Source organism: Cervus elaphus, chromosome 9, assembly GCF_910594005.1.
Source record: "Cervus elaphus chromosome 9, mCerEla1.1, whole genome shotgun sequence".
In the NCBI taxonomy this organism is placed as follows: Eukaryota; Metazoa; Chordata; class Mammalia; order Artiodactyla; family Cervidae; genus Cervus; species Cervus elaphus.
In genome coordinates, this window is record NC_057823.1 from 36,252,096 (window position 1) to 36,276,033 (window position 23,938).

Here is a 23,938-nt window from a genome sequence, read left to right on the forward strand (position 1 = left end):
AGAGCGCAAATCATTATAATTCAAGGCAAATAGGCCACATGCCCCCAAAGAAGAAAGATGTAGAGGGATCAGACAGCAGAGATGATTCAGAGGTCCAGAGCCTGCCTGACTTGGAGGAAGAGGGAGCCAGACGTGAACAGCAAAGGAGAAGTCCAGAGGCGGAAGAGGTGTGATAGTGGGGATGCGTCCACTCACACATCTGAGTGAGTGCGTCCACTCACACATCTGAGTCTGAGGTCCGAGCAGGACAACCGAAGTGGGGATGCGTTCTTCTATCAGACCAGTCTCCCAGATGACCAAGGCTCTTCAGGGAGTGCTGCTGCTCCTTCAGACCTCAGAGCCTTTGAGGACAAAATTTCTACAACATAGGATAGGAGATGGATAGCATAGGATCCATAGCATAGGATCTCTCCTCTTCATGGAACAAAGGGTATGGGACATACTTTTTTTTTTCCCCCTAAAAAATCAACTAGTGTTAATCACACTCTTCTGTAACACAGACAAGAGTCTACATTTTCTCACTAAACCTTCCTTCATAAATCTGTCTTTTTTTCATTGTCTTTACACCTGGTCAAGAACTCTTACCCAATTTCAAGAGACAAGAAGAAACATGTGATCAAGATTTCACATTCTTTTTAATTGCTCTACAAAGCCTGTCCCAACACACAGACCTACACACAGATGTGATGCTCTGAACATAGGAGAATAATGATTTCAGAGGTGAGAGGAGGGACACTGGGTTCTAAAATCAGTAAGATGAAATTGCAAACAGTTAAAATGATCTTGAAAATTTCTTAAATAACCTGGAAAGTACAATACTATCTACATAATACTTATTAGTTCCTCTCTTAGTCTGTGTTTCTCTACTGTTGCCAATCAGATATTAAGTTCTTCCTTCATGCTGATGATAAAATCATCACAACCGACTTGCCTGGTCTGCTGAAAAACGTGTTTCCCATTCTGCTGGTGATCAGAATCCTTAAAACTCATTCTTTTCACTGGTTTCAACAACAGGTGGCCATGACTTGTTCATCATAAGCAACACAGAGAGTTGCTGCCTGGTCATGAGTGGTTAAATGGGAATGGTAAGGATTTCCTGACACCTCTCTTATTCTTTAGGGTCAGATGCCACATTTTATTGACAGCATCTAACAACTCCTCAACATCTTCTAATTGGAGGTCCAGGGACATAGGGAGAACCAAAGGGTGATAAAGAAGATCAGGGGCTCATCATCTATTCGAGAAGAAGCTGAAGTCTTTGCTGTTCAGACGTCATCTTCATTTCTGTAGTTCTTCATGCTGCAAATATTTATTGAGCACCTACCATGTTTAGATATAAGGCAAAGCCCACAGTACAGTGGGGAGGGGAGTACAGAGGGGAGGACACTAATTAAAATACAGTAGGACAAGTGAAAAGCACAAAAGTATGGGTGCTATGAAGACTCAAAGGACAAATACCTAAATTGGACCTGGAGGAGGGAGTCATCAAGGAAGGCTTCCTGAGAGAAGTGATTTCTAAACTAGGATCTGAAGGTCAAAGAATTAGCCAAAGAAAGGGAGGTTAAGAGAGAGAAAGAGGAAGAGTTCCAGGTAGAGCTAACAGCATGTGTAATGGCCTACAGAGGCAAGAACAAAGGGTCAGAAAGGAAGGTTAAAGAGAAGACCAATGGATATGATAATCATTTGGCCACTGGGATCTTTGAGAAAGACTATTTAGTAACAGAACTAGAGATAAAAGCCAAATTGCAAGGACTTGCAGAATAAACTGGTGTTAAGGTAGTAGAGAGGCTTCCCAGGTGGTGCTGGTGGTAAAGAACCCACCTGTCAATGTAGCAGACATAAGAGATGCAGGTTTGATCCCTGGGTCAGGAAGATCCCCTTGAGGAGGGCATGGCAACTTACTCCAGTATTCTTGCCTGGAGAATCCCACGGACAGAGGAGCCTGGTGGGCTAAAGTCCACAGGGTCACAAAGAGTCAGACACAACTGAAGTGACTTAGCATGCATGCACGCATGTAAGGTAGTAGAGAAAGGATTGGTGGACTATTCACTTATGGAATCCCACTGAAAAGAGTAAGTTGAGAGAGTACTCTGAGGAGAAAACACTATCAGAAGAACACAGTTTTAGCACAACTAAAGTGGTTTTGTTGAAGGAATATTTAAAGTCACATAGTCTCCCACTATGGCCAACACCAGACACAGGGAAGCAGGGTGCCATCGATCTCTTACAAAAACACATCTGCAATAATGTGCATGGACTCTCACACAAGTTTCAATTATTCAGATAAAAAAGAATAAAGTCAACCCCCCCTCTCCAGGCTCAGTGGCTGATGCTAGCCCAGCAGGTCTTACCTGAAGCAAGGCAACATAAAATGTTACCTCGAAGGCGCCTGGGAGGCTCCCAAGCCCCAAATTATGTTCTTAGCATTACAGGAAACACTCTCATTAGAGAGGCGGTACTTTGCACTAAACTTTGCCCTGTTTTCTGTTCTACCATTCAAGTTCTTTTAAAAATACAAACATCCCTTGGAGGAGAGCCCTGTGGATGACCAATATCTAAAAGTAAATGAAGGACTTCCCTGGTGGTCCAGTGGTTAATACTCTGTGCTTCCACTGCAGGAGGCATGGCTTTGATCCCTGGTCAGGGAAGTTCTGCATGCTGCATGGTGTGGCCAAAAAAAAAAAGTAAATGAATTCACCAATTTCTTTGTTCCTTCACAGGGCATCCCAGGTGGTAGCAGGAATGCAGAAATGAAGAGTGTGGGGAGGCTTGGATGGTTGGGAAAAGAGTGAATGTAAGCTGATCCCACCCCCAACTCCACCCAGCTCACTAACCTCCTGCCTGCCTCATACCAGAAAAAGGCAAAGAGGAGTAAAACCCAGCAGACAACTTGCCAGACAGGTGTATGACTTTCAAATGCCTTTAGTGATACAAATTCTTCTAATGAGGTAAAATATTCAGAATTGTTTTGACTGAGATTTCCACCTCTGCTTCTCTAAATTGATTCAGTCTCCCAAGGCTATTGAGCGAAAGAAATTCTTTCTATCGAGGACATGGTTTCTTTTGGAGTATGTGCAATTTGCGGGTAAAAATCATGGTGGCCCACTTTACTCCAATGATAGTTTTCTAATTTAAGGTAAAAAGGTAAAGTCTACTACAAAAACGAAAATACACAAGGCTCACGTCAAGAAAATCTGGCCCCTCTGAAGCTCAGCAAACCTATCAATGACAGTGGAAGCTAGGTGGCTTATAGCCCAAGAATCACAAACTGGTAGCCTTAGGACTGAATCCAACTCAACAGTTTTCTTGGGTCACGTAAGTTTTTTATCTGAACTTTAATGTCTTTAGATAAGAACTGTTCTCTGAAAGTCTGCCACAGGCCTCAAGATTTCCAACTGTTCATATAAAGCACGGTGTGTGCGTGTGTGAAACTGAAGGTAGCTCAGTAGTGCTCGACTCTTTGCAACCCCATACAGTCCATGGAACTCTCCAGGCCGGAATGCTGGAGTGGATAGCCTTTCCCTTCTCCAGGGGATCTTCCTGACCCAGGGATCAAACTCAGGTCTCCCACACGGCAGGTGGATTCTTTACCAGCTAAGTGTATGCGTACTAAGTCGCTTTAGTCATGTCCGACACTGTGAGACCCCATGGACTATAGCCCATCAGGATCCTCTGTCTGTGGGATTCTCCAGGCAAGAATACTGGAGTGGCTTGCCATGCCCTTCTCCAGAAGATCTTCCCCACCCAGGGATCGAATCTGTGTCTCATAGTCTCCTGCATTTAGCACTAACGCCTGGGAAGACCACATAAAGAACCACTTACACGTTTATATTTCTTGCCTAGTTCTTGTAGACATTTAAGTTTGGGACCACTGGTTTATACAGACTGATGTTAAAAACAAACTACCTGTCCTACTAAGGCAGAGCTCAGGGCTTAACATTTCAGAGCAGAGCATGCAGAGGTTATTGAGTAACAGGATCACTAAAAATCAATAAGCCACAACAGTGTGCAGCACCCCTTGCAATCAGACTCTTAACAAAACAGGAGACTGGAACACCAGTGGGGTTCACTCATCCCAGGATAAGCCACGGGCCCATGGCTTTGAAACCACTTTAGAACAGAAGCATCTGCCACCAGTCACCATCTGTTCTTACTGCTCCCACAAGATCCCTGACATCTGGATGTCCCAGAACACAAGCCTGGCAGCCAAAACACAAGCCTGGCTTGGCATAGGAAACAATCGCACTATTCAGTGAGCTGTGGCTATACCGCAGCATCTGTAGGATCCAACGAACAACACTCAATTTGGAGCAATTCACACCCGGCGCTCAGCCAGTCGAGCCACTTGGTGGCTATTTAAGACATTTATCACAAGTAATACAGAAACTCTGCCATCCCTTGTCTGTCTGCAAGTGCAGGCAAAGAGGAGTTAGGTCCTCATCCCTAAACTCACCTCAGTTCCACATGGCACTTCCCAGGCATAGAATCCAAGAATCAGAAAGCTAGTGCTCAAAGAAGCCTTTGAGGGTCTCTCAATCTCCTCATTCCTCCAACTTCTTCACAAATGAGAAATTAGGTCCAGTAAGTTGATAGGACTAGTCCAAAGGCTCATCACACAAGCATCTTAAAAAGGACTAGAACGCAGAACTCTGAGACCTCCACCGTGGGGTTGTCCTCTCTGTGACCAGCCCCTCGAGGCAGCCTCCGTGTCCTTCTGCAGCCCAGCCCAGGGTTCCTGGACTCGATTTTGGTGACCCATGTGGGCAGCCTAGTTGGAGGTCATCACTAGGGTTTGGGTCAAAGCTCTCTGGTAATAAAGGGGTTCCCCTGCTTTGATAGGCCCTCGGTACATAGAATCCCTTGGGGATATGGCAGGGAATACTGGCTGGTTGGGGACTGGAATGCTATACCCTAGCCACAGAGCTCATCTACAAAGACAAGCTGGTATCTCTTTTATTCCAACTTACTCATCACAAAAGTGGTGTTTTCTCTATATCCCCATGACTTTCACGCTCTCAAGAGCCCTCTGAACATTGCCCCAGCCCCATAACCTGCCCTAGACAGCCATTCTCCTGGAGCTCTCATCTAGAGTAAACTAAATGAAACTCCTTATAACCAATTGTCCTGTTTTGTTTACTTTGTTTACTTGAGTGTAGCTTCAAAGTCTTTACATTATCCAGAGTCCAGCAATATTAATTAAAATAGATAAAATAATCAAATATGACAATTAAGCTCCTATTTGAAAAGTGTAGGGTATTCTTTACAGGAATAGATGGATTTATTACACTGCTTTTTTTAAAGTATTAATGTATTTATTCAAACACATGTATTGACACATGGTTTATGGTGGCAAGAGAATATGCCTAAGGAGGAACAGATGAACAAAATATCCATCATGAAATATCAAGCAGCTTTTTAAAAGATGGTAACAACAGCAAGTAACTTTGACGGGCATTCCATGAAATATTTTCATTGGCGTGTACATGATGCACAAAAGTGTATTACACTGATTTAAAAAAAATTTATATTGGACTCCAGTGTCCTGTGGGGGCCTATAATTACTATAGATTGAAGGGTTGCCTGTAATTAGTTTTCTCTGTTCTTATTCTCACTGCTCAGGTCTGGGGGTGAGATCTTCCCTCTCTGACGGGCAGTGCTATTACAGTTCATGGAGTCTGCATCCTTGTTCTCCCTGAGAGCATGTATCTCATTTGTCATTGGGGGAAGAGGTTGGTAAGCCAATACGCAGGGCTCCATTTGCTGTATTAGACCATAGTCAGTCACCAAATAAGAAGCAACGGGGAATAAAGAAAAAACACAGTGAAAGGAAGCCCGTGTAGGAGACACCGTGGCTGACTCGCCGTTACTTCCATCCCTCCATCCTTGTGGAGCAGCATGCTGTTTCAGGGAGAAACTGACCCCAGCCCCCAGCTCTCAGGTTCAGCCCTGACCATTTCCACCTAGTCTAGTAATCCCATCCCCCTCACCACAAAAAGACTGGTTTAGGCAATCCAAGCCTAAACCAATCAACACAGCACATTTCTTAGTTGATAAACTGGTTTAAGATCGGGCACCTGGCTCAGTTTGCGTCAGCGAGACATCACACATATGCTGGGGGCTTCTGGGAAAGGTCACCCTGATAGAATTTCCAAAAGCCAGTTCTGGGCGAGTGGATTGAGGGCACGCAGTTAGGATTGCTGCGGACATTTAACCAGCATGAGAGAAGTCAGCTGAGGATGAGACCCAACCACAGGAGGCAGATTGGGGAAAAACATAGTGGGTTCTAGACATCACAAGACTACTAAATCAAATCTCATTCCAGTTATGTAGCTAGTAAAAAATCCACTTTGTTATGAGCCAGTCTAAACTAGGGTTTCTTTTTTGCACAAGAAGAACCATAATGCATATAAAATTCTGGGCAGTAAATGAGGAGCATGCTCATTCACAGACAACACACACAAGTGAACATATGAAATTACCATGTTTGGCAAAAAGAGAGAGACAAAGTGAAAGAGAAAGTACTATGGAAACAAATATAAATGCAAAATACGATGGTGCTATAAATTTCACACTACCTATAATGGGAGCTTCGTTTTAGAAGGAAAGAAATGAAAGAAGGGGGACAGAGTTAGGGATGAATTAGTTCCCTCCACAAGATGGCACAACCTTACGTTCTATGCACAAGATACAGGCCACACGTGATGAAAGGACACAAGATGACTCAGACAACAGCACAAAGCCATTCTCCTCTAGACTTAGCACTAGCCCAACCTTCATCAGAAAATGTGATTAGAGGACTTGGCCTGCGTCCAGAGGACAACTGTCATGAGATCTAAAGGAGACAGAAGAAGAGGGAGGGGAAAGGTGTGAATTAGCTCACAGCAAAGCAAGAATATTGGGCAAAATTAGTTCAACTCAGACTGTATTTGATGATAACCATTCACTCTCTTCAGCTGGTAATCCTGTTTTCAAATTCATTTTAAGTAACATGATATTCAATCTTACTAACTTTAATGGTGAGCAGTGATACTGAGAACTGGGATCAAACACTTGGGAATACAGAAATAGTCTCTTAACTCTATCCAATTACTTAGAAATGAATTTAGGGAAGCTTTACAAGATTGTAGATTCTTGAGTTTAACCACTGGGAAAATCTGAAGGATTTCTCTCTACACTCAGGCATTTTTAGCAGAGGACTCTTCTGAGTTAAGAGGCCTGATCCTTTCTTGTGTTTGCTGTGGGTCCTCTATAGGTAGGTAGTTCATGCTGTGGGAACAAGCAAACACTTGCCGGAGAAGCCAGCAGTACCTGGCTTCCTCATAGACCACTGCACTTGGAAGTCTGGGCCTATGTGCGCCCGTGCACCCCACCTGGGCAGGCAGGGGCGTTAGGAGGCAGGCTTGCATCCTGGCTTTGGCAGTATGATGCTGGATAGCCACGGATACCTGATTTGATTTCTTGGCCCTAAATTTCATCTATAAAATGAAAATATTAGACTAAATCAAGCAGCTTCTCATCTTATGCCTAGTGAAAGTCAAATTCATTATAATTGTCCACAGAGTGCTGAGTGCTAAGTTGGTTCAGTCATGTCCAACTCTTTGTGACTGAAGCCCTCCAGGCTCCTCTGTCCATGGGATTCTCCAGGCAAGAATACTGGAGTGGGTTGCCATGCCCTCCTCCAGAGGATCTCCCTGATCCAACCAGCATCTCCTGCTTTGGTAGGCAGACTCTTCACCACTAGCACACCTGGGAAGCCCCTAATTGTCCACAACATGCCACCGAATCTGGCCCTTCACCATCTCTCTGTCTTCTCTCTTGTCCTTTTCCTGATCAGCACTCTAGCTGTTTCTGGAATACTGTGCCCACTGCCCATTAGGACCTCTGCATATGCTTGCCCTCTGTCTGGGATACTCTTCCCCAGGATATTCACCCATAAATCTTCCTCACAACTTTCAAGTGAGTCTAATATCACATTCTCTGTGATGACACACAATTGCAAATCCTACACACACCCCCAATCTTTATCCTCCTATTGAGCTTAATTTTTTTTTCTTCCTTAGCACTTAATAGTATCCCACCTACTATGTATTTAACTTATTTATCTTACTGTCTGTCTCTCCCAGGAGAATGTCTGTTCTCCAAGGGCAGGGATTTCTCTCTGCTTTGTTTACTGGTGTACGCCTGGACCCTGGAAGGGTCCCTGATGCAGAAAAGAAATTTAGTAAGTTTTTCTGAACAGATGGCTGGAAGGGAGGGGGGGGGGGAGGAGTACAGCTGTGCGCCAGCTCTGAGGTCTGTGGGCTGCGGTGTCTGCAATCAGAGGGCTCTCCTCTGTCGCCCTGTACATGAAACAACAAGCAGCCCAGGGCTGCATGGGTGCGCTTTCACTCAGCTGGAGACCCTCTCAAGTGCTGCTTCCTGCACGTCCCATGCTCTGAGCTGAAGGGCCATGGACACCACTCTCCGCAGGACCACAGCCTCCGCCGTATCATGTATAAAGCAGAGAGCTAATGAGAACCTAGTGTGTAGTACAAGGAACGCTCCTCAGTGCTCTGTGGTGACCTAAACGGGAAGGAAATCCAAAAACAAGGGGATATATGTGTGTGTATGGCTGCTTCACTTCGCTGTACAGAGAGACTAACACGACATTGTAAAGCAACTCGACTGCTGTGAAAATTAATTTTAAAAAGAGATCACTGCGTTCAAACGTTGTCTATGGGAAATTCTTTATATTGGCACTCAGCTCCATGTTCTAGAGTCAAAACTAATACCGTTTGAGGGAGCATACTGGTATCCATCTCCTTTCTCGAATTTTTCACCTAAAATCCCCAGGGGGAAGAAAAATGAGCTTCTCTGCGGTCAAGAAATCACCCTGCTAATTTAACCGGCAGTGAGGAGAGGCAGTAATTTCAGCCAGTTCCACTAGATGGCAGCGTGGTCTGGGGTGCTGGTATCCAACGCTGACATTTACCAGCCACATGGGCTACAGAAGCTCCCACACATCCCCTCCTGTTCTCTTCCACACTTATCTCCTTGCCGCCTCTTCACTTTTTAGCCTGGCTATTTTCAACCAGTAATTCACAATCTTCTCCTAAATGGTTCATGCTTAATCATGAATGCATTTAGCTCCAGCCTTGGAATCGTTACGTCTGCTTCTTTTTGCCAAAGTATTAATATATTATGTAGCCCAACTTCCCCTTCCAAAAAAAAAAAAAAACCCCTCACTTCTCCCACAAAACTTTCCCAACCAAGCCTGGCTCTGATTCCAACTGTATATATGCACTGTGATATAGTCAGATACATAACCATTTTTATATACTGGATAGAATGTGTGTATATACATATATAAAGTTGACAGAGAATCACATGCACAGCTCTGGGCATCTGGAAGGCAAATGTACATTTGACATATATGATCTGCAGGTGAACACACTCCATATAACAGGGGTAGTCATGGCTCTATGAAATAGCATGGCTGCCAGAGGTTCAATTCATGGGTCAAGAAACTAGATATATTAACATTCATCTATGTCTTCCAAGTTTGAATTCCTTCCTAGTATTCAATTTAAGGTCTAGAAAGTCTTCTGAGCCAAAAAATTTCAGATAAACCTCAACAAAATATGATGTATAGACTTGAACAAGAGTGTGTAAATACCAACATAACTTTTAAAGCTATTTTGAAATGCTCTCTGTATTTCAATCCTTAAAAAGTTTCCCAATCTACCAGAAAAATAAAATGAAGTCTACTTGTAGAAGTATTAAGTAAGGCTAAAAACAAGCCTAAGGTGTATTTTAAAGTACAAAAGGCCTTGTTTGTGAGTTCCAGTTGTTTACTGGCTGTTAGAGGAAATGGCAGTGTCAATATTCTGCCAAACCCCTACATAATGGGAGAACACAAATAAACACCATTGGGTTTGCAGGTCTCTGCAAGGTGTTCCTGCCAGTATCAGATGACTGGGATCCAGAGACGTCTGAGAGTCAGCAAACACACAGAAACGGTGAGAAGGAGAAACTTCATGTGCAAAAGTTCTCCATCGGTTCAGAGCCCCATTTCTAAAGCATTTCAATCCTTCATCCGTTTAGAGATGAAAACTGTCTACACGCAAACTCCAGATGCCACCTTTTCCACCCACAGTCCTCAAACAGCCCTTAGCCTCCTGACGCTCCTCCACACCCAGAGTCCTTGCAAAAGAAAAGGAGTGATTTTTCTGAACACAACCACTTGAAAGCTGTGACCAAAGGTTACTTCCCTGTCGACAGCAACACCATGGTGCTTAGTCATCCGAACATCCTGCCAGATTCCGACAAAGGTGTTACAACCAAATTAGTCTGGGCACTTTTTAACTCACCTAGTTTCGGCATTTTCCCCCGTATCAATCAGAAGGACAGCTTCCCAGAGTCTCAGCAGTCACATAGATCAGAGGAACATACATAGCCACTCTGCCGATGTCTTTCCCACGCACGGCATCTGTACTGCCTTCAGGGAGTCAGTCCTCCCTGAGAATAATTCAAAGAATTTGTCCAATCCTTTCAAAAAACCAACCATAGCATACCAAACCAATGCACGGAAGGGACTGGTCAACAACAGTCATGTAAAAGTTGTCTTGCTTGTTATTCTGGAAGCCGGGTTTCGTCACCTGTAGTGGAACGCATTGTGTAGCTTTTCCTTGTGAATCCAGAGAGGTCTTCACGTCCACAGCAGGGACGGACTGGTTGCTGCCTGTACTTGCTACCCGTAAACTACAACTACACAGAGACACAGGGATTACCTGTGATAGGAGGACAGGAGATAGTTTCAAAATCAAGCAGAAGCAGGAAGTCTAATGTTTCCACATGCTAGAAAAGAGGAGCAGATACTTAAAAAAAAAAGGGGGGGGGGAGCAGCCCTAATCATAGATGCCCGGAAAAAACTCAAAAACAACTCATTCCTACCTGGCCTGTATAAACATGAATGTCTATTAATAGTAAGTGTTGCTTAAAGGTGTTCCGGTTCTCAGGAGAGCTAGAGAACAGAGTTCGGACAACTTTGCCACTTAAAATCGTTAGCCTTTTGCTTTTGAAGAGAATAGAAGGTCTTTATAACGACTGTATGTATGCCAGCATCCATGCGCATGCAATACGCACAGGTACATACATAGAGATACAGGCACATGTACGTTCTAAGAGTCTGTTTAGAAGCTTATTTATTAACCTGGGCATTTGACAGTTATCATCACCCACAAGTCTTTCCCTCATCCATCCCCCCAGGCAAGGTTTGGCCAGTCCCACAAGACCCACTTCACATGCACCTTCTCTGTGAATCCTTTTCCTAAAGATCCCAAATGGGTGTTGGGATCTCAGCCTCCTCCTTTAATCCCCACAGCACCTAAACTGAGCTTCCTTTCTGGGATCTTCTCACAGCTGTCCTTATGTGATCTATGGTGATCTATCTTATCTTCAACTCCATGGTAAGTTTCTTGACTTTATTCTTATCTTCTGCAGCAATAAACTCTGCTTTGAGCCTGTTTCTGCACACAGCAGGAACCATACCAAGTGGAAGGCAATGGACAAATGCTTTAGAGTCTGCTAGGTCAGGTTCAAATTTCAGCCACGCCACTTCCTAGTTTTGTAGACTTGCAAGTTACTTCACCTTCTGAACAATTTTGCTCTCTGTCCAATGAGAATAATATCGTCTACCTCACAGAACAGCTATCAAGACGTAAAAAGAACCATGTGATGCAAATAACATATTGTCTGACACATAATCACTGCTAGAATAGCAATAAGCATTATATTGTTGACCTGAATTAAAACTGAATGCCTACTATTAATTCAGGGAGGAGGCGGAAAAAAATACCAATTCAACACCAACTGACAAACATATTACACATTTCTTGGTAGCCTGCATTATCATGTGACTAACTCACAGAGGTTTGAAGTTTATACTTTAGAAAACACCCTTTTGTGTTCCTTTGTGTTAGTTCTCCAAATTCTGACTGGACCCTTGATGCTATGACAACTTCAACAGGGATTAAGGGTCAAAGATGCCAAGAGAAAACTCCTCCTGGAAACTTAGGGTTCTAAATCATAAAGACTTCCCAAACTCTGATTCACTGTCAAGTCTAAGGGTAAATTACCAAATGTAAAGAACAGAAATGCTATATCTAAACACAGGAGCCAGGCTCTCACATTCCCTTGCAATGTGGCCTCGGTGGTAGCTGCATGTCTAGGTGGCTACCAGGAACCAGTCTGTCCACTGCCGCGGGGAGAGGATGGGGCAGCAGGGTGCAGCCGCCGGCAGGGACAGCAGGAGGGAAAACCGCAGAGCATCACAGAAAACAGCGGCCAGCATGGCCCCACAGCCCAAGCCTGGGCTCCAAACACAGGGACCAAGGCAGTGATGCGGCCCTACTGTGAGAGGCAAGGGCAGAGGGGGCTGCAAGCATTAGAGTCTCGTGCATCAGCTGGGCACCTCCACAGCCAGAGACCAATCCCTGATTTTGGAAAGAGCACTCCAACAACAGGAGAATATAAAGTAACGGAATAAACAGCTAGGGAATCCCCTGGAGGTTCGGTGGTTAGGACTCGACACTCTCACTGCTGGGGCCAGGGGATCGATCCCTGGTCAGGGAACTAAGATCATGCAAGCCCTACGGTGCAGTCAAAAAGAAAGTAGCACATCTGGATGGGCTACAGAGAAGGCAGGAAGTCGGGAGACCTCCTTCCTCTTTTAGAGGAAGACCTCCTCTTCCTCTTCCTCTGAGACCAGAATGCCCAGGTCTTACACGTTCAAAGCTATTAAAAGTTTGCCTGTTTTAAGCAGTCCCAGCAGTTATAATTTTAAATTCTACTCATCCTACATCCAACTTCATTTGGGAAGAAAGAAGAATTATAGACAGAGGCTAAAGACAGGGAGCTTGTAGAGCAGTCCAAATTCAGAGAACAGCCTTATGTAACGTATCTAACTCACTTCAGTCGCCTTTGGAGATATGAAAGCAGCTCTTCCTATGCTTCTCTAGGACTTTAACTAGGAAATCAGGACGTTCTCGACAGATTTAAGGGTCGACAGTTGTGACAGATACCCAACGCCGGAGCATCATCCTTGCTCTGAGACAGGAAAAGAGGAAGAAGCCGCGACTTCTAGCCCTAGAAACAGCATGACGGCTTGGCAGCGGAGGAACCTGTCCAATCCAGCCTTACAAAGGCGACTGGTGCTCAGATGCAGGCGTGGCTCTCTATCTCTTTCTGGTGAGCTCAGCTCTGCAGCTGAAGCATGGTACTGCACAGCACCCCAACACCCCCAGGCCCCACCCCAGGAGTGTGAGTGGCATTGCTGGTGATGGACGCACCCCGGAGCTTCGCAGTGACAATACATAAGCCGTTTCATTAGGGAAGTCTGGGTGTGTCGTATCTCGTATTTCTCCTCCATCTATCTGCAACCACATGACAGGGGCTTTCAGAAAACCAGCTACTCCTCTTGAGTGCACACGCTCTCCACGTTATCTGGGTATCTCACAGCAAGGCACTATCACTTCAATCATTTCACTGTCCCCACACCCAGGGAAACCAGGTGACAAGCACAATTTCAAAGAGGTTAAGCAGATTATTCGACAAGGCCCTGCAAGCTGGGGCAGGAGAGAAGCCATGAGACCCAGAACCATCTCCAAACACAGGCGCTCTCTCTGGCCTAGTTTCAATGACTGCTTATTACAAACCCCAAGAAAGACATTTCCTCTATGGCCACCCACATCCTTATCAGCAGTATATTCGACAAAATCACCACAAAGATAACGCAATTTATGGCTGCATGAAAATGTGCACCATTTGTTTATTTCAACAGACACTATAGGCTCCAGGACAGAACTGGAAATGTCTGTGAAACACCTTGACCTTCATGCCTTGGCATTCCCAATCTGCTCCCTAGTCCATAGGGCATGATCTGGTGATTGCCAAGAGTACTGCTATCTTCTTTTCATTCAACCCTCCCCTCTTACCATCAATCCTATCTAGACCCTCCTTTTCAGTCTTATTCCTGCCACTGCAGCCCTCTCAATGGCCTCCCTAAAACCAGTGCCACAAACAGGGCCTCCTCTTTGACGCGACTTGATTCCCTTTGTCCCTCGGCTCTTCTTCCAGGAGGAAGGAGTCATTGGCGAGGGAAGAAGGCAGGTTGAGTGGAGATCATTCCAGGGCCTGAGTTGGTAAAGTGCTCCAGAAGCACTTTCTGAATGCTATCACAGAGACAGCGAACAGTCACCGCTTACCTGAAAAGGCTTGTGCCAACAGGAGCGCATGCTTCATGCCTGGAGGAGAGCAGAGAAACCCTACCAGATGCCGAGCAGCGTGTGTGACTTCCCTGCGTTCGCTCGCTCTCCCTGAAACCCTGGGAGGTGGGCACCGTGATCCCTGAATTGTAGCTGAGGAAACCAAGCTCCATAAATGTAACATACTTGCTCAGCGCAAGGCCAGCACGGGTACACAGGATCTCTTATTCCAAATTGGTTGGCTTTTTTCTTGTCATATATCATGAAAGGTGTTATGGTTCACCAGAAAGCACATATAGGGGACTGTCTAGAAAATAAAGAGAACACCTGGCAACCCACCTTTTAAGGCCAGGCAGAGCAGTGAGTTCACCAATGTGAACTGCAGCTGCTGCGGGCCAGCGCTGGCCTCAGGGACAAGGCAGGAGGGTTGGGAGGCAGATTTCTCAAGTCCATCCTCACACTGATTGCCCTTCACAGCCTCCCCATAATGGGCTGCATAAAAAAAATAAGTGTACGAAGGCAGATTTTTCTATCACATAGTGTTTCTAAGTTTCAAGTATAAGTTTTATAAAATGTTACTCGGAAGCAGGCAAACAAACAAATGAATAAATAAACTGCCAGCTGCCAGTACAGTGATGTCAACAACCAGATCTTCGGACTCTAGAATGAGCATTTACGTCTGTCGTTCTAGGAGGTTCAAATCTCCCTTCATACTCACACCACCAACGAAAACACTAAAGCAGACTTTACGAAGCACAGAAACACTGAGTGCCTGTTGCAATAAATATGCTGGCACTTGACCGTGGTTTATTTTCTGCTGAGCTGAGGATAAACAGAGTCTTGACATTTTATAGCATTCTTGCACTGCAAGCCTTCGTGTGAAACTGAACATGAGCCCTCATAATAAAATACTCAACTAATTAAACTCTAAATTTGCCAAGAAAAACTCTCCAATGGTAGAGTAAATTTCTCTATAAATTTCAAGAATTTCTTGTGAATATGCAACACACGGTATTGCCCAATTTGAATTTCTCATCTCCTTCTGTCACCAAACTTGATCATTTTCCTCTCTGGTTTAACCTCTCTGGATCCCATCATCTCTCAGTCATCGCTGATTCCTTTCTTGCTTTGGACAGTCTCTCCTTCACCAAGTTCTGCTGTCTTTCCATCTGTGCTGCTCCCATTCTCATTTGGATTTTGTTAAAACCTGTGCATTCAAGGTGGCAGAAGATGTTTTCTTGAAAAGACAGCTTTCCAGAGAAGACCATTAAAGCAGTTCTACTTTCTATCCCCCTTTAGATGACAGTGAGCTTTGTCATTCTGTAGTTTTACCCACGTAGTTACTTCGAAACCTATACTAAAAGAAAAAAACGCAACTTTCAGAAATGTTTCAGTTTAGTGAGCCATCAGGAATTACACCCTGTCTTGAGCAAGGTTTCTCCTTGATTGTTGGCCTGCAGGAAACATGTGCACTCACCAGTTTTGACCATTTGCAGGGGAAGGACGATCACCCAGTTCGGGGCCTCATCCCATCGGTACCCAGAGCCCCGCGCTCAGGCGGACAGAAGTCAGCGCTTGTCTTCCGCCCCATCCTCCTCGGTCTCACAACTGAGCAAACTGACTGAATGGCAGGCTGACAGCAAACAAGCTCCCGCCACACAGTGACTGAGGAGCCGACACTGCCAAGCACACCACCTCTCAGCCCTGGAGAGATGTGAGAGCCCTGTATTCCTGTCCCACTAAGCGGTCCTATTCTTCCAGATAAGGAGTGGCCACAGGAGCCCGGAGTTTCCTGTCCTGTGCTGCATTTCTGTCTCCCCACCTCGAGCCTCTCATCACCCAAAGTCTTCCAGGTCAAAGGAGGGCACGTGGGCTAGTTTCATCCAGAAAATGCCCCCTGATACAGTAAAAGGATGGGCTAGAAAAAAATTCATATGGTTCATCCCCAAAGAGCTTCCCTTCTGCACTGCATATCTCATCTTCCCACCAGCCACTCAGAGTTGAAGCCTCAGAGTCATCATGGGCCTCCCTCTGCCCCTTCCAGGCACCAAGCTCCCACGTCTCCCCACCCTTGCAGAGTGCCTCTGCCTTCCTTTGACTCAACCCCAAAGCCCCATCCTATCTCAGGCCTCAGCTTCCTGCTCCTTTCACTCACTTGCCCTCATGGCACATCTTCTCAAAGCACATCATCATCTGTGCCTAGAATTGAGTTGAAAATCTTCACTTTACTACATCACTCTCTGATGAAGAATGTGCAGCACTTCCCAGCTGCTCATGGATCAGAGTCCACACTGTCAGCAAAGGATTCAAGGTGCTCATTAGCCCTGCCCCCACCAGCTTAGCACTGTTGTACTTCTGGGTCCCTGGTCACCCACTTTCTGGGGTCCATTCCACCATCATCAGCTACAAAATACTGCCAGTCTCCCAAGGCTCCGTTCACACAAGGCCATTATGATGCCTGTGTTGCTGTTGTTTAGTTGCTAAGTCGTGTCTGACTCTTTGTGACCCCGCTGATTGTAGCTCGCCAGGCTCCTCTGTCCACAGGATTTCCCAGGCAAGAATACTGGAATGGGTTGCCATCTCCTCCTCCAGCGGATCTTCCCAACCCAGGGATTGAACCTGCATCTCCTGCACTGCAGGCGGATTTGTTACCACTGAGCCACCAGGAAGCCCATTACGATGCCTGAAGCCAGCTCCTCTTCCTCTGTCTCCCTATGCGACTTGGAAGCTTCCTTACAACCTTTAGCCCATTTTGCTCTAAGGGAGAGGCACTGTTATACACGTCTCATCATCCCATGACACTGCACATTCCTAGGTGACAAGGAGATTGCTTCATTCATTCAAGAAAATCAACTCGCATTTATTCAGAACCTACTGAACATCAGGTACCGACTGAGGTGCTGGGCTTATTGTGGGAAATAAAACACAAGATGTGGCAGTCAAGTAAACACATGAATAACCAAAGGGCAGATTTCAAGAGGAGCTGGGATGGAAATGAACAGGAGGTTCTGATGGCGACTGTGCTGGCAGAGGTGGCCTCGGAGGCCAAGCGCCAGAAGAACAGGAAAAGCAGCAAGAAGACAGGCACTCCAGGCTGAGACAGGACAAGCTTGGCCCGCTCCAGGGAGAGGAGAGGAGAGGGGGCCAGGATGGATGCACAAGGAACAAGCTGCTGGGAGTCAGGGAAAGGCCCACGGAGGTCAGGCCGTACAGAGCACGGTCAGAAGTTTCTGTGACGTGCTGGGAATGGAAAGCAGGACAAATGTCTGGAAGGCAAAGTGGCAATAAAGATCAAAACCTTCAAACTCCACATGTCCTTTGAACCACTTCCAGGAACACATCCAGTGAAACAGAGACAAGTGTGGACAGCTGCTAAAAGCAAGGCAGTTGTGCGATGTCATGACAGTGGTAAAGATTAAAAACAGTTCACCTATCCAAATGGGAGATTGGTGAAGTGAATTATGGCATAGCTATATAATGGCACATAATACGGTCTTTAAAAACGATTTTGGAGAGTAATTAACAACATGCAAACTATTCACAAAGGCTACAAAGCAATATATAAAAGAAAGCATATGAACTACTATACAATTTTTATAGAGAAAACTATAGGCATACAGAAACCAACCTGGAGTTACAGTCACAAAATATTTTCTTCTGAGTGCTGAAGTTAAGGAGTAACTTTTTATTTTTTTTGTCGTTTTTCACTTTTTTGTCAAATTATAATTGGTAAATATACTACACTACCATGTGATGCTTTTGTTATAAGGGGGAAAAGGTTTTCAAAAACCTGTTAGTGGGACGTCCCTGGCGGCTCAGTGGTAAAGAATCCACCTCCCAATGCAGGAGACACAGGTTCAATCCCTGATCTAGGGAGATCCCACATGTTGTGGAGTGACTAAGTTTGTGTGCCACAACTACTGAGCCTCAGCTCTAGAGTCCGGAAGCCTCAACTACTGAGCCTGCGGGCCACAGCTGATGAAGCCTGTGCGCCCTGAGCTCCACAACAAGAGAAGTCTCTGCAATGAGAAGCCCATACACCGCAACTAGAGAAAAGTCAGCGCAGCAATGAAGACCCAGCATTGCCATAAATAAATAAACAAAATTATTAAACAAAAACACCCAAACCTGTTAGTAACAAGAAGGTATAGCAGAGTAGATTTCCTGTAAATAACAAAGGCTACTGATCCAGAGATGGCCAGGGCAGTCTTCTGTCTTTTTAGGGAATCTCCAGAGCAAAACAGAAAAACAAAACAACAAAACAAAACTCCCTAGAACTTCAGGCAGGAAGCGTGTCATTCCTTTCTCGCTGATCCCTCTGACTCAGCCCTGACTGTCAGGCCCCTCTGGTCCTCACAGCGAAGAAGTTGGAGACAGGTGTTCTGACAGGATGGAGACCTGGAAAGCTTGCCTGGCAGCTCCCAGCCCTGGGGCTGAAGTCTGAAATGCCAACCTGGACCTTCTAAGGGAAGAGCCTTTCCCCATTCTTCCTGAGATTCACTACAACTGAGTCAAACACTCTCATTTATATTATTACAGGTTAAACGTGATTACGTTTTTGTCTCTTTCTTTTAAATAAGATTTACTGTGCAAGCCCCAAACACATCGTGGTGTGTAAGCTTTCTTCCCAAACAGGTTTGAAAATGTAATAAACGATTCAGACAAGTGCCAACAAGTCTCAGGTATTTTGATGCCAGCTTAGGAATGCCCAAGGTGAAAAACGTTCACCGCAAAGGCCCATTCAGCCAGCGTGCCTCCCTGCTGGCCCCTGGGTCACAGAGGTGGTTTGGTTCGCTGTCCTGTTTGGCAGCCTTCTAAGCTCAGCACTTAACGGCCACTCAAAGAGCATAGGTTGAAAATGATTTGCTAGCAGAATCCCACATACTTCTTTTAGTTCTGTTTTTAATAATCCCCTGGAAGCCACAGAGCTGAGGGAAATATATACATGGGATTGTACATGAAAGCAGATTTTTTTTTTTTTTTACTCTGGAAACCTTAAAAATTTTAAGAAAAATTAAATCAGAGATGGAGGACACTGACAGTTACTATCCAGGGCCTCTGTCTTCCCACATTCATTCAACAAATATTTATTGAAGCCTTCCTGTGCCCCCAGTAGCCCCTAGAATGAATAATAAACAAAGGGGCCAGAGGAGGTAAATGAAGTACTGTGGAGGGGGGATGAGCGGAAAGGAAAGGAGACAATTACTTCCAAGATATTCTAACAGCCACGATCAGTTTGAGAACAGGTTATTAAGGATCTTATAAGACCTATGTAAAAATTTAGACTTTCTCAAAACTCTAATTAGGCATCTTAAGCAGGGGATGACACAATCAGGTGGCTATTTTGTAAAGACCAATAGGAGCACAGGAAGTCAGACTGGTACGGAGGCGGGGGCATGTGGCATGTCAAGTGTGCTTGAAGGAATCCAGGTAAGAGATGACAGTGGCGCCCTGGTCTCAGGTTGGTGGCAGTAGGCTGGGACAGGCAGCGTACAGCTTCTACAGCTACTGAGTGGGAGAACCGGTAATATTGGCAATTGACTGACATAGAGGAGGATGCCCTCGTTTAGATCACTACTGAGGGGAAAATGCAAAGAGAAGGTAAATTCAGCTGACTTCCCATCACATTTGAGTTGCCTGTGAGATGTCTAAGGATTGATAAACACTTTACAACTGGGCAGACAAGTCTAGGCTAGGCTTGAAATATACCTTTGACAGTCATTACCACGTAGAGATTCTGATATCCCAGGAATGGATGGGGTCATCAAGGGAAAGAGTGGAATAAGCAGGGCACAGAGGGACTTCCCTGGTGGTCCACTGGTCAAAACCCCACGCTTCCACTGCAGGGGGCATGGGTTCAATCCCTGGTTGGGGAACTAAGGTCCCACATGCTGCATGGCATGGCCAAAAAAAAGAGAGGACAGCAGAGAACCCAGACAAAACCCTAAGAAACACTGACATTTAAGGGACAGACAAAGAAGAGGAAGGAGCCTGCAGTGGAGACTGAGAAGGGACAGACAGAAGAGAAGGAATGGTGGATGGTCAAAGAGAGGACTGCATATAGAAAACAGGAGCAGTGGGTCCAGCAGACCATTCTCTATGCCTGCATCTTTCCACTTCTCTGTAAATAGGTTCATCAGTACTAATTTTCTAGATTCCATATGTATGCATTAATATGTGATATTCACTTTCCTCTTTCTGACTTATTTCACTTGGCATATATAATCATGACTGATTCGTGTTGATGTACGGCAGAGACCACCACAACATTGTAAAGCCATTATCCTCCAATACAAAAAAAAAAAAAAAAGAAGAAGAAGAAAACAAGAGCAGTAGGGATCTGCACTGAGCAGTCAAGAAGGAAGTGAATGGTGGCTGTGCACCCATCATTAAAATGCCAGTTGCTGCTCCCCTTCTTCCCCACCCTTGATATTTCTGGAGTCGGCTGTGAGCAGGCAGGGGCTAAACAGGAGGAGGCAGAAGAAAGAAGGTTCTGAGATAAACAGGGCAGGAGATCCTGGACATTAGCCAGGGTGACCTGATCAGGGGCTGGAAAAGGGGCCAAAGGTCAGAGAAGTCACAAAACATGAAGTTACGCAGGTAGCACTCTGTTGGTCTGTCAGAAGTATTTACAGTGGGTGCAAGGGCTCTGAGGCAGGGTCAAGTCTGGAAAGTCTGAGGAACCAGCATGGAAATGTGGGCCAACAGGAGAGGAGGAGTGGGGATGGTAAGAGATGACATTGGAGAGTGGGGCCGGGGGCCAGGTCAGGGAGCCCCAGGGCTCAGGGCAAGGAGGGTGGACTTCACTGCTTGTGACGGGAAGGCACAGGGGGGTTTAGAGCAAGGCAGGGACACAGCCTGCTGGGTTTTCTGAGAGTACTCAGGTGACCTGCGACGCAGATGGGGCAAGGGGTGCAGCAGGAGGCATGGAGGCCGCTGAGGCCATCCAGATGGGAAACAGTGGTGGCCGGGGAAGGCGAGAGGGCTGAGATGTGCGTGTTTGCAAGAGAAACGAATGGGACTGGCTGCTGGACTAGCTGTGGAATGGTGAGGGGTCAAGATGCCACCTAAGCTTTTAGCTCAAAAGCGCAGTATACAAATATGCTGACAGAGAAGAACAAAGCCAGGGGAGGAGAAGTTTGCTTAGAAGAATGAGTGTGGAATCAAGATGTCTATTCCTATAAAGACAATGTGGCACGTATATACAATGGAATATTACTCAGCCATTAAAAAGAATGAAATAGTGCCATTTACATCAATGTGGATGGGCTTAGAGTTTATCATCCTAAGTGAAGTCAGACATAGAAAAGACAAATTTCATATAATATCACTTATATGTGGAACTTTAAAAAATGATACAAATGAACTTATAAAACAGAAATCTGACTCACAGACTTAGAGAACCAACTTATGGTTATCAAAGGGGAAAGGAGGGGCAGGGATAAATCAGGAGTTTGGAATTAAAATAGACCCACTACTATATGCTTTTCATTCCAAAATCCCAAAAAAGGGCAATGCCAAAGAATATCCAATCTACCACACAATTGCACTTATTTCACATGTTAGCAAAGTAATGCTCAAAATCCTTCAAGCTACACTTCAACAGTGTATGAACAGAGGACTTCCAGATGTACAAGCTGGATTTAGAAATGGCAGAGGAACTAGAGATCAAATTGCCAACATCTGCTGGATCATAGAAAAAACAAGAGAGTTCCAGAAAAACATCTACTTCTGCTTCATTGACTACGTTAAAGCCTTTGACTGTGTAGATCACAACAAACTGTGGGAAATTCTTCAAGAGATGGGAATACCAGACCACCTTACCTGCCTCCTGCAAAATCTGCATGCAAGTAAAGAAGCAACAGTTAGAACCAGACAAGGAACGACAGACTGGTTCCAAATTGAGAAAGGAGTACGTCAAGGCTGAATACTGTCACGCTGCTAATTTAACTGATATGCAGAGTACATCATGAAGAAACACTGGGCTGGAAGAAGCACAAGCTGGAATCAAGATTGCCGGGAGAAATATCAATAACCTCAGATATGCAGATGACACTACCCTTATGGCAGAAAGTGAAGAGGAATTGAAGAGCCTCTTGGCGAAGGTGAAAGAGGAGAGTGAAAAAGCTGGCTTAAAACTCAACATTCCAAAAACAAAGATCATGGCATCCAGTCCCATCACTTCATGGCAAATAGATGGGGAAACAATGGAAACAGTGACAGACTTTATTTTCTTGGGCTCCAAAATCACTGTGGATGGTGACTGCAGCCATGAAATTAAAAGACGCTTGCTCCTTGGAAGAAAAGCTATGACAAACCAAGACAGTGTATTAAAAAGTAGAGACATTACTTTGCCAAAAAAGGTCCATAGAGTCAAAGATACGATTTTTCCAGCAGTCAGGTACGGATAAGAGAGCTGGACAATAAATAAGGCTGAATGCCGAAGGATTGATGCCTTCGAACTGTGGTGCTGGCAAACTCTTTAAGAGTCCTTTGGACAGCAAGGAGATCAAACCAGTCAATTGTAAAGGAAATCAACCCTGAATATTCACTGGAAGGACTGATGCTGAAGCTGAAGCTCCAAATACTCTGGCTACCTGATGTGAAGAGCCGACTCACTGGAAAAGACCCTGACGCTAGGAAGGATTGAGGGCAGGAGGAGAAGGGGATGACAGAGGATGAGATGGTTGGATGGCATCACTGATTCAATGGACAAGAGTTTGAGCAAGCTCTGGGAGATGGTTGAAGGACAGGGAAGCCTGGGGTGCTGCAGTCCATGGGGTCACAAAGTGTTGGACATGGCTGAGCAACTGAACAACAACATATATAAAAGAGATAACCAACAAGGACCTATTGAATAGTACAGGGAACTATATTCAATATCTTATAATATAAGGAAAAGAACCCGAAAAATGGCTTGATCCCACAGCCATTCTTCTAACCCAAACCTTCTCTTCCCCTGGCTTTGTCCTTCTTTGTTGGCATATTTGTATACTGAACTTTCAGGCTAAAAGCTTAGGTGGCATCTTGACCCCCTCATCATTCCACAGCTAGTCCAACAGCCTGTCCTGTTCATTTCTCTTCCAAATATGCAGTGATTCAGAATCCAAACTGAATCACCTTGCAGAAACTAACACACCATTGTAAAATCAATTATATTTCAATAAAATTAATAAAAAAAAAAAAACAACTGATGCCCATGAGTCTTCCCCAGAGATTCTAAGTTAATCAGACTTGAGTGAGACCTGGCCCTTCTTTCACTTTTCTACCCACGTCAGGTAAAGAAGCACTGCCCAGAGAGTGTGAGGACAGCAAAGGTCTTTGGAAGGAGAAGTTAAGGAGGTAGGAGAAAACGTGGTTGTGATGCCTGGGAAGCAAGTCTAGAAAGTGTTCTAGGAAGAGGGAGGGATGAAGGATGCTGAATCTGCTGAGGCTGAGGGTGGAAGGGATGAAGAAGCGGCCACAGGGTTCATTAAAACAGAGGTTTCTGGAACTTCTTTGGTGGTCCAGGGGTTAAGACTTTGCATTTCCAATGCAGGGTACGCGGGATACATCCCAAGGTTGGGGGAACTAAGATCCCATAATCCATGTGGTGTGATCTATCCCCTGCCAAAAAAAAAATAGAGGTCTCTGCTGACCTTAACAGGAGCAGTTTTGGAGGAGGGGAACGGTGAAGAGGGCAGTAAGAAGGGGAG

General features: G+C 45.2%; 1 protein-coding gene across 4 annotated transcripts in view; it reads right to left on the bottom strand.

Moving 5' to 3' along the window:
* Positions 1-23,938, bottom strand: part of TNFAIP8 (TNF alpha induced protein 8) — a 137,509-nt gene that overhangs the window by 58,452 nt on the left and 55,119 nt on the right. Inside the window, exon 1 of one of the 4 annotated variants that reach the window (XM_043912300.1) lies at positions 18,372-18,484. The exons of 2 other annotated variants lie outside the window; for them this stretch is intronic. Coding sequence is in view for 1 of the 2 variants with exons in the window: in XM_043912297.1 (XP_043768232.1) it covers positions 10,350-10,362 (13 nt within the window). In the remaining variant the exon portion in view is untranslated. Of the gene's footprint in view, positions 1-10,349; positions 10,816-18,371; positions 18,485-23,938 lie in introns of those variants that run through there. One more of the 4 variants, XM_043912297.1, reaches the window with a different exon arrangement.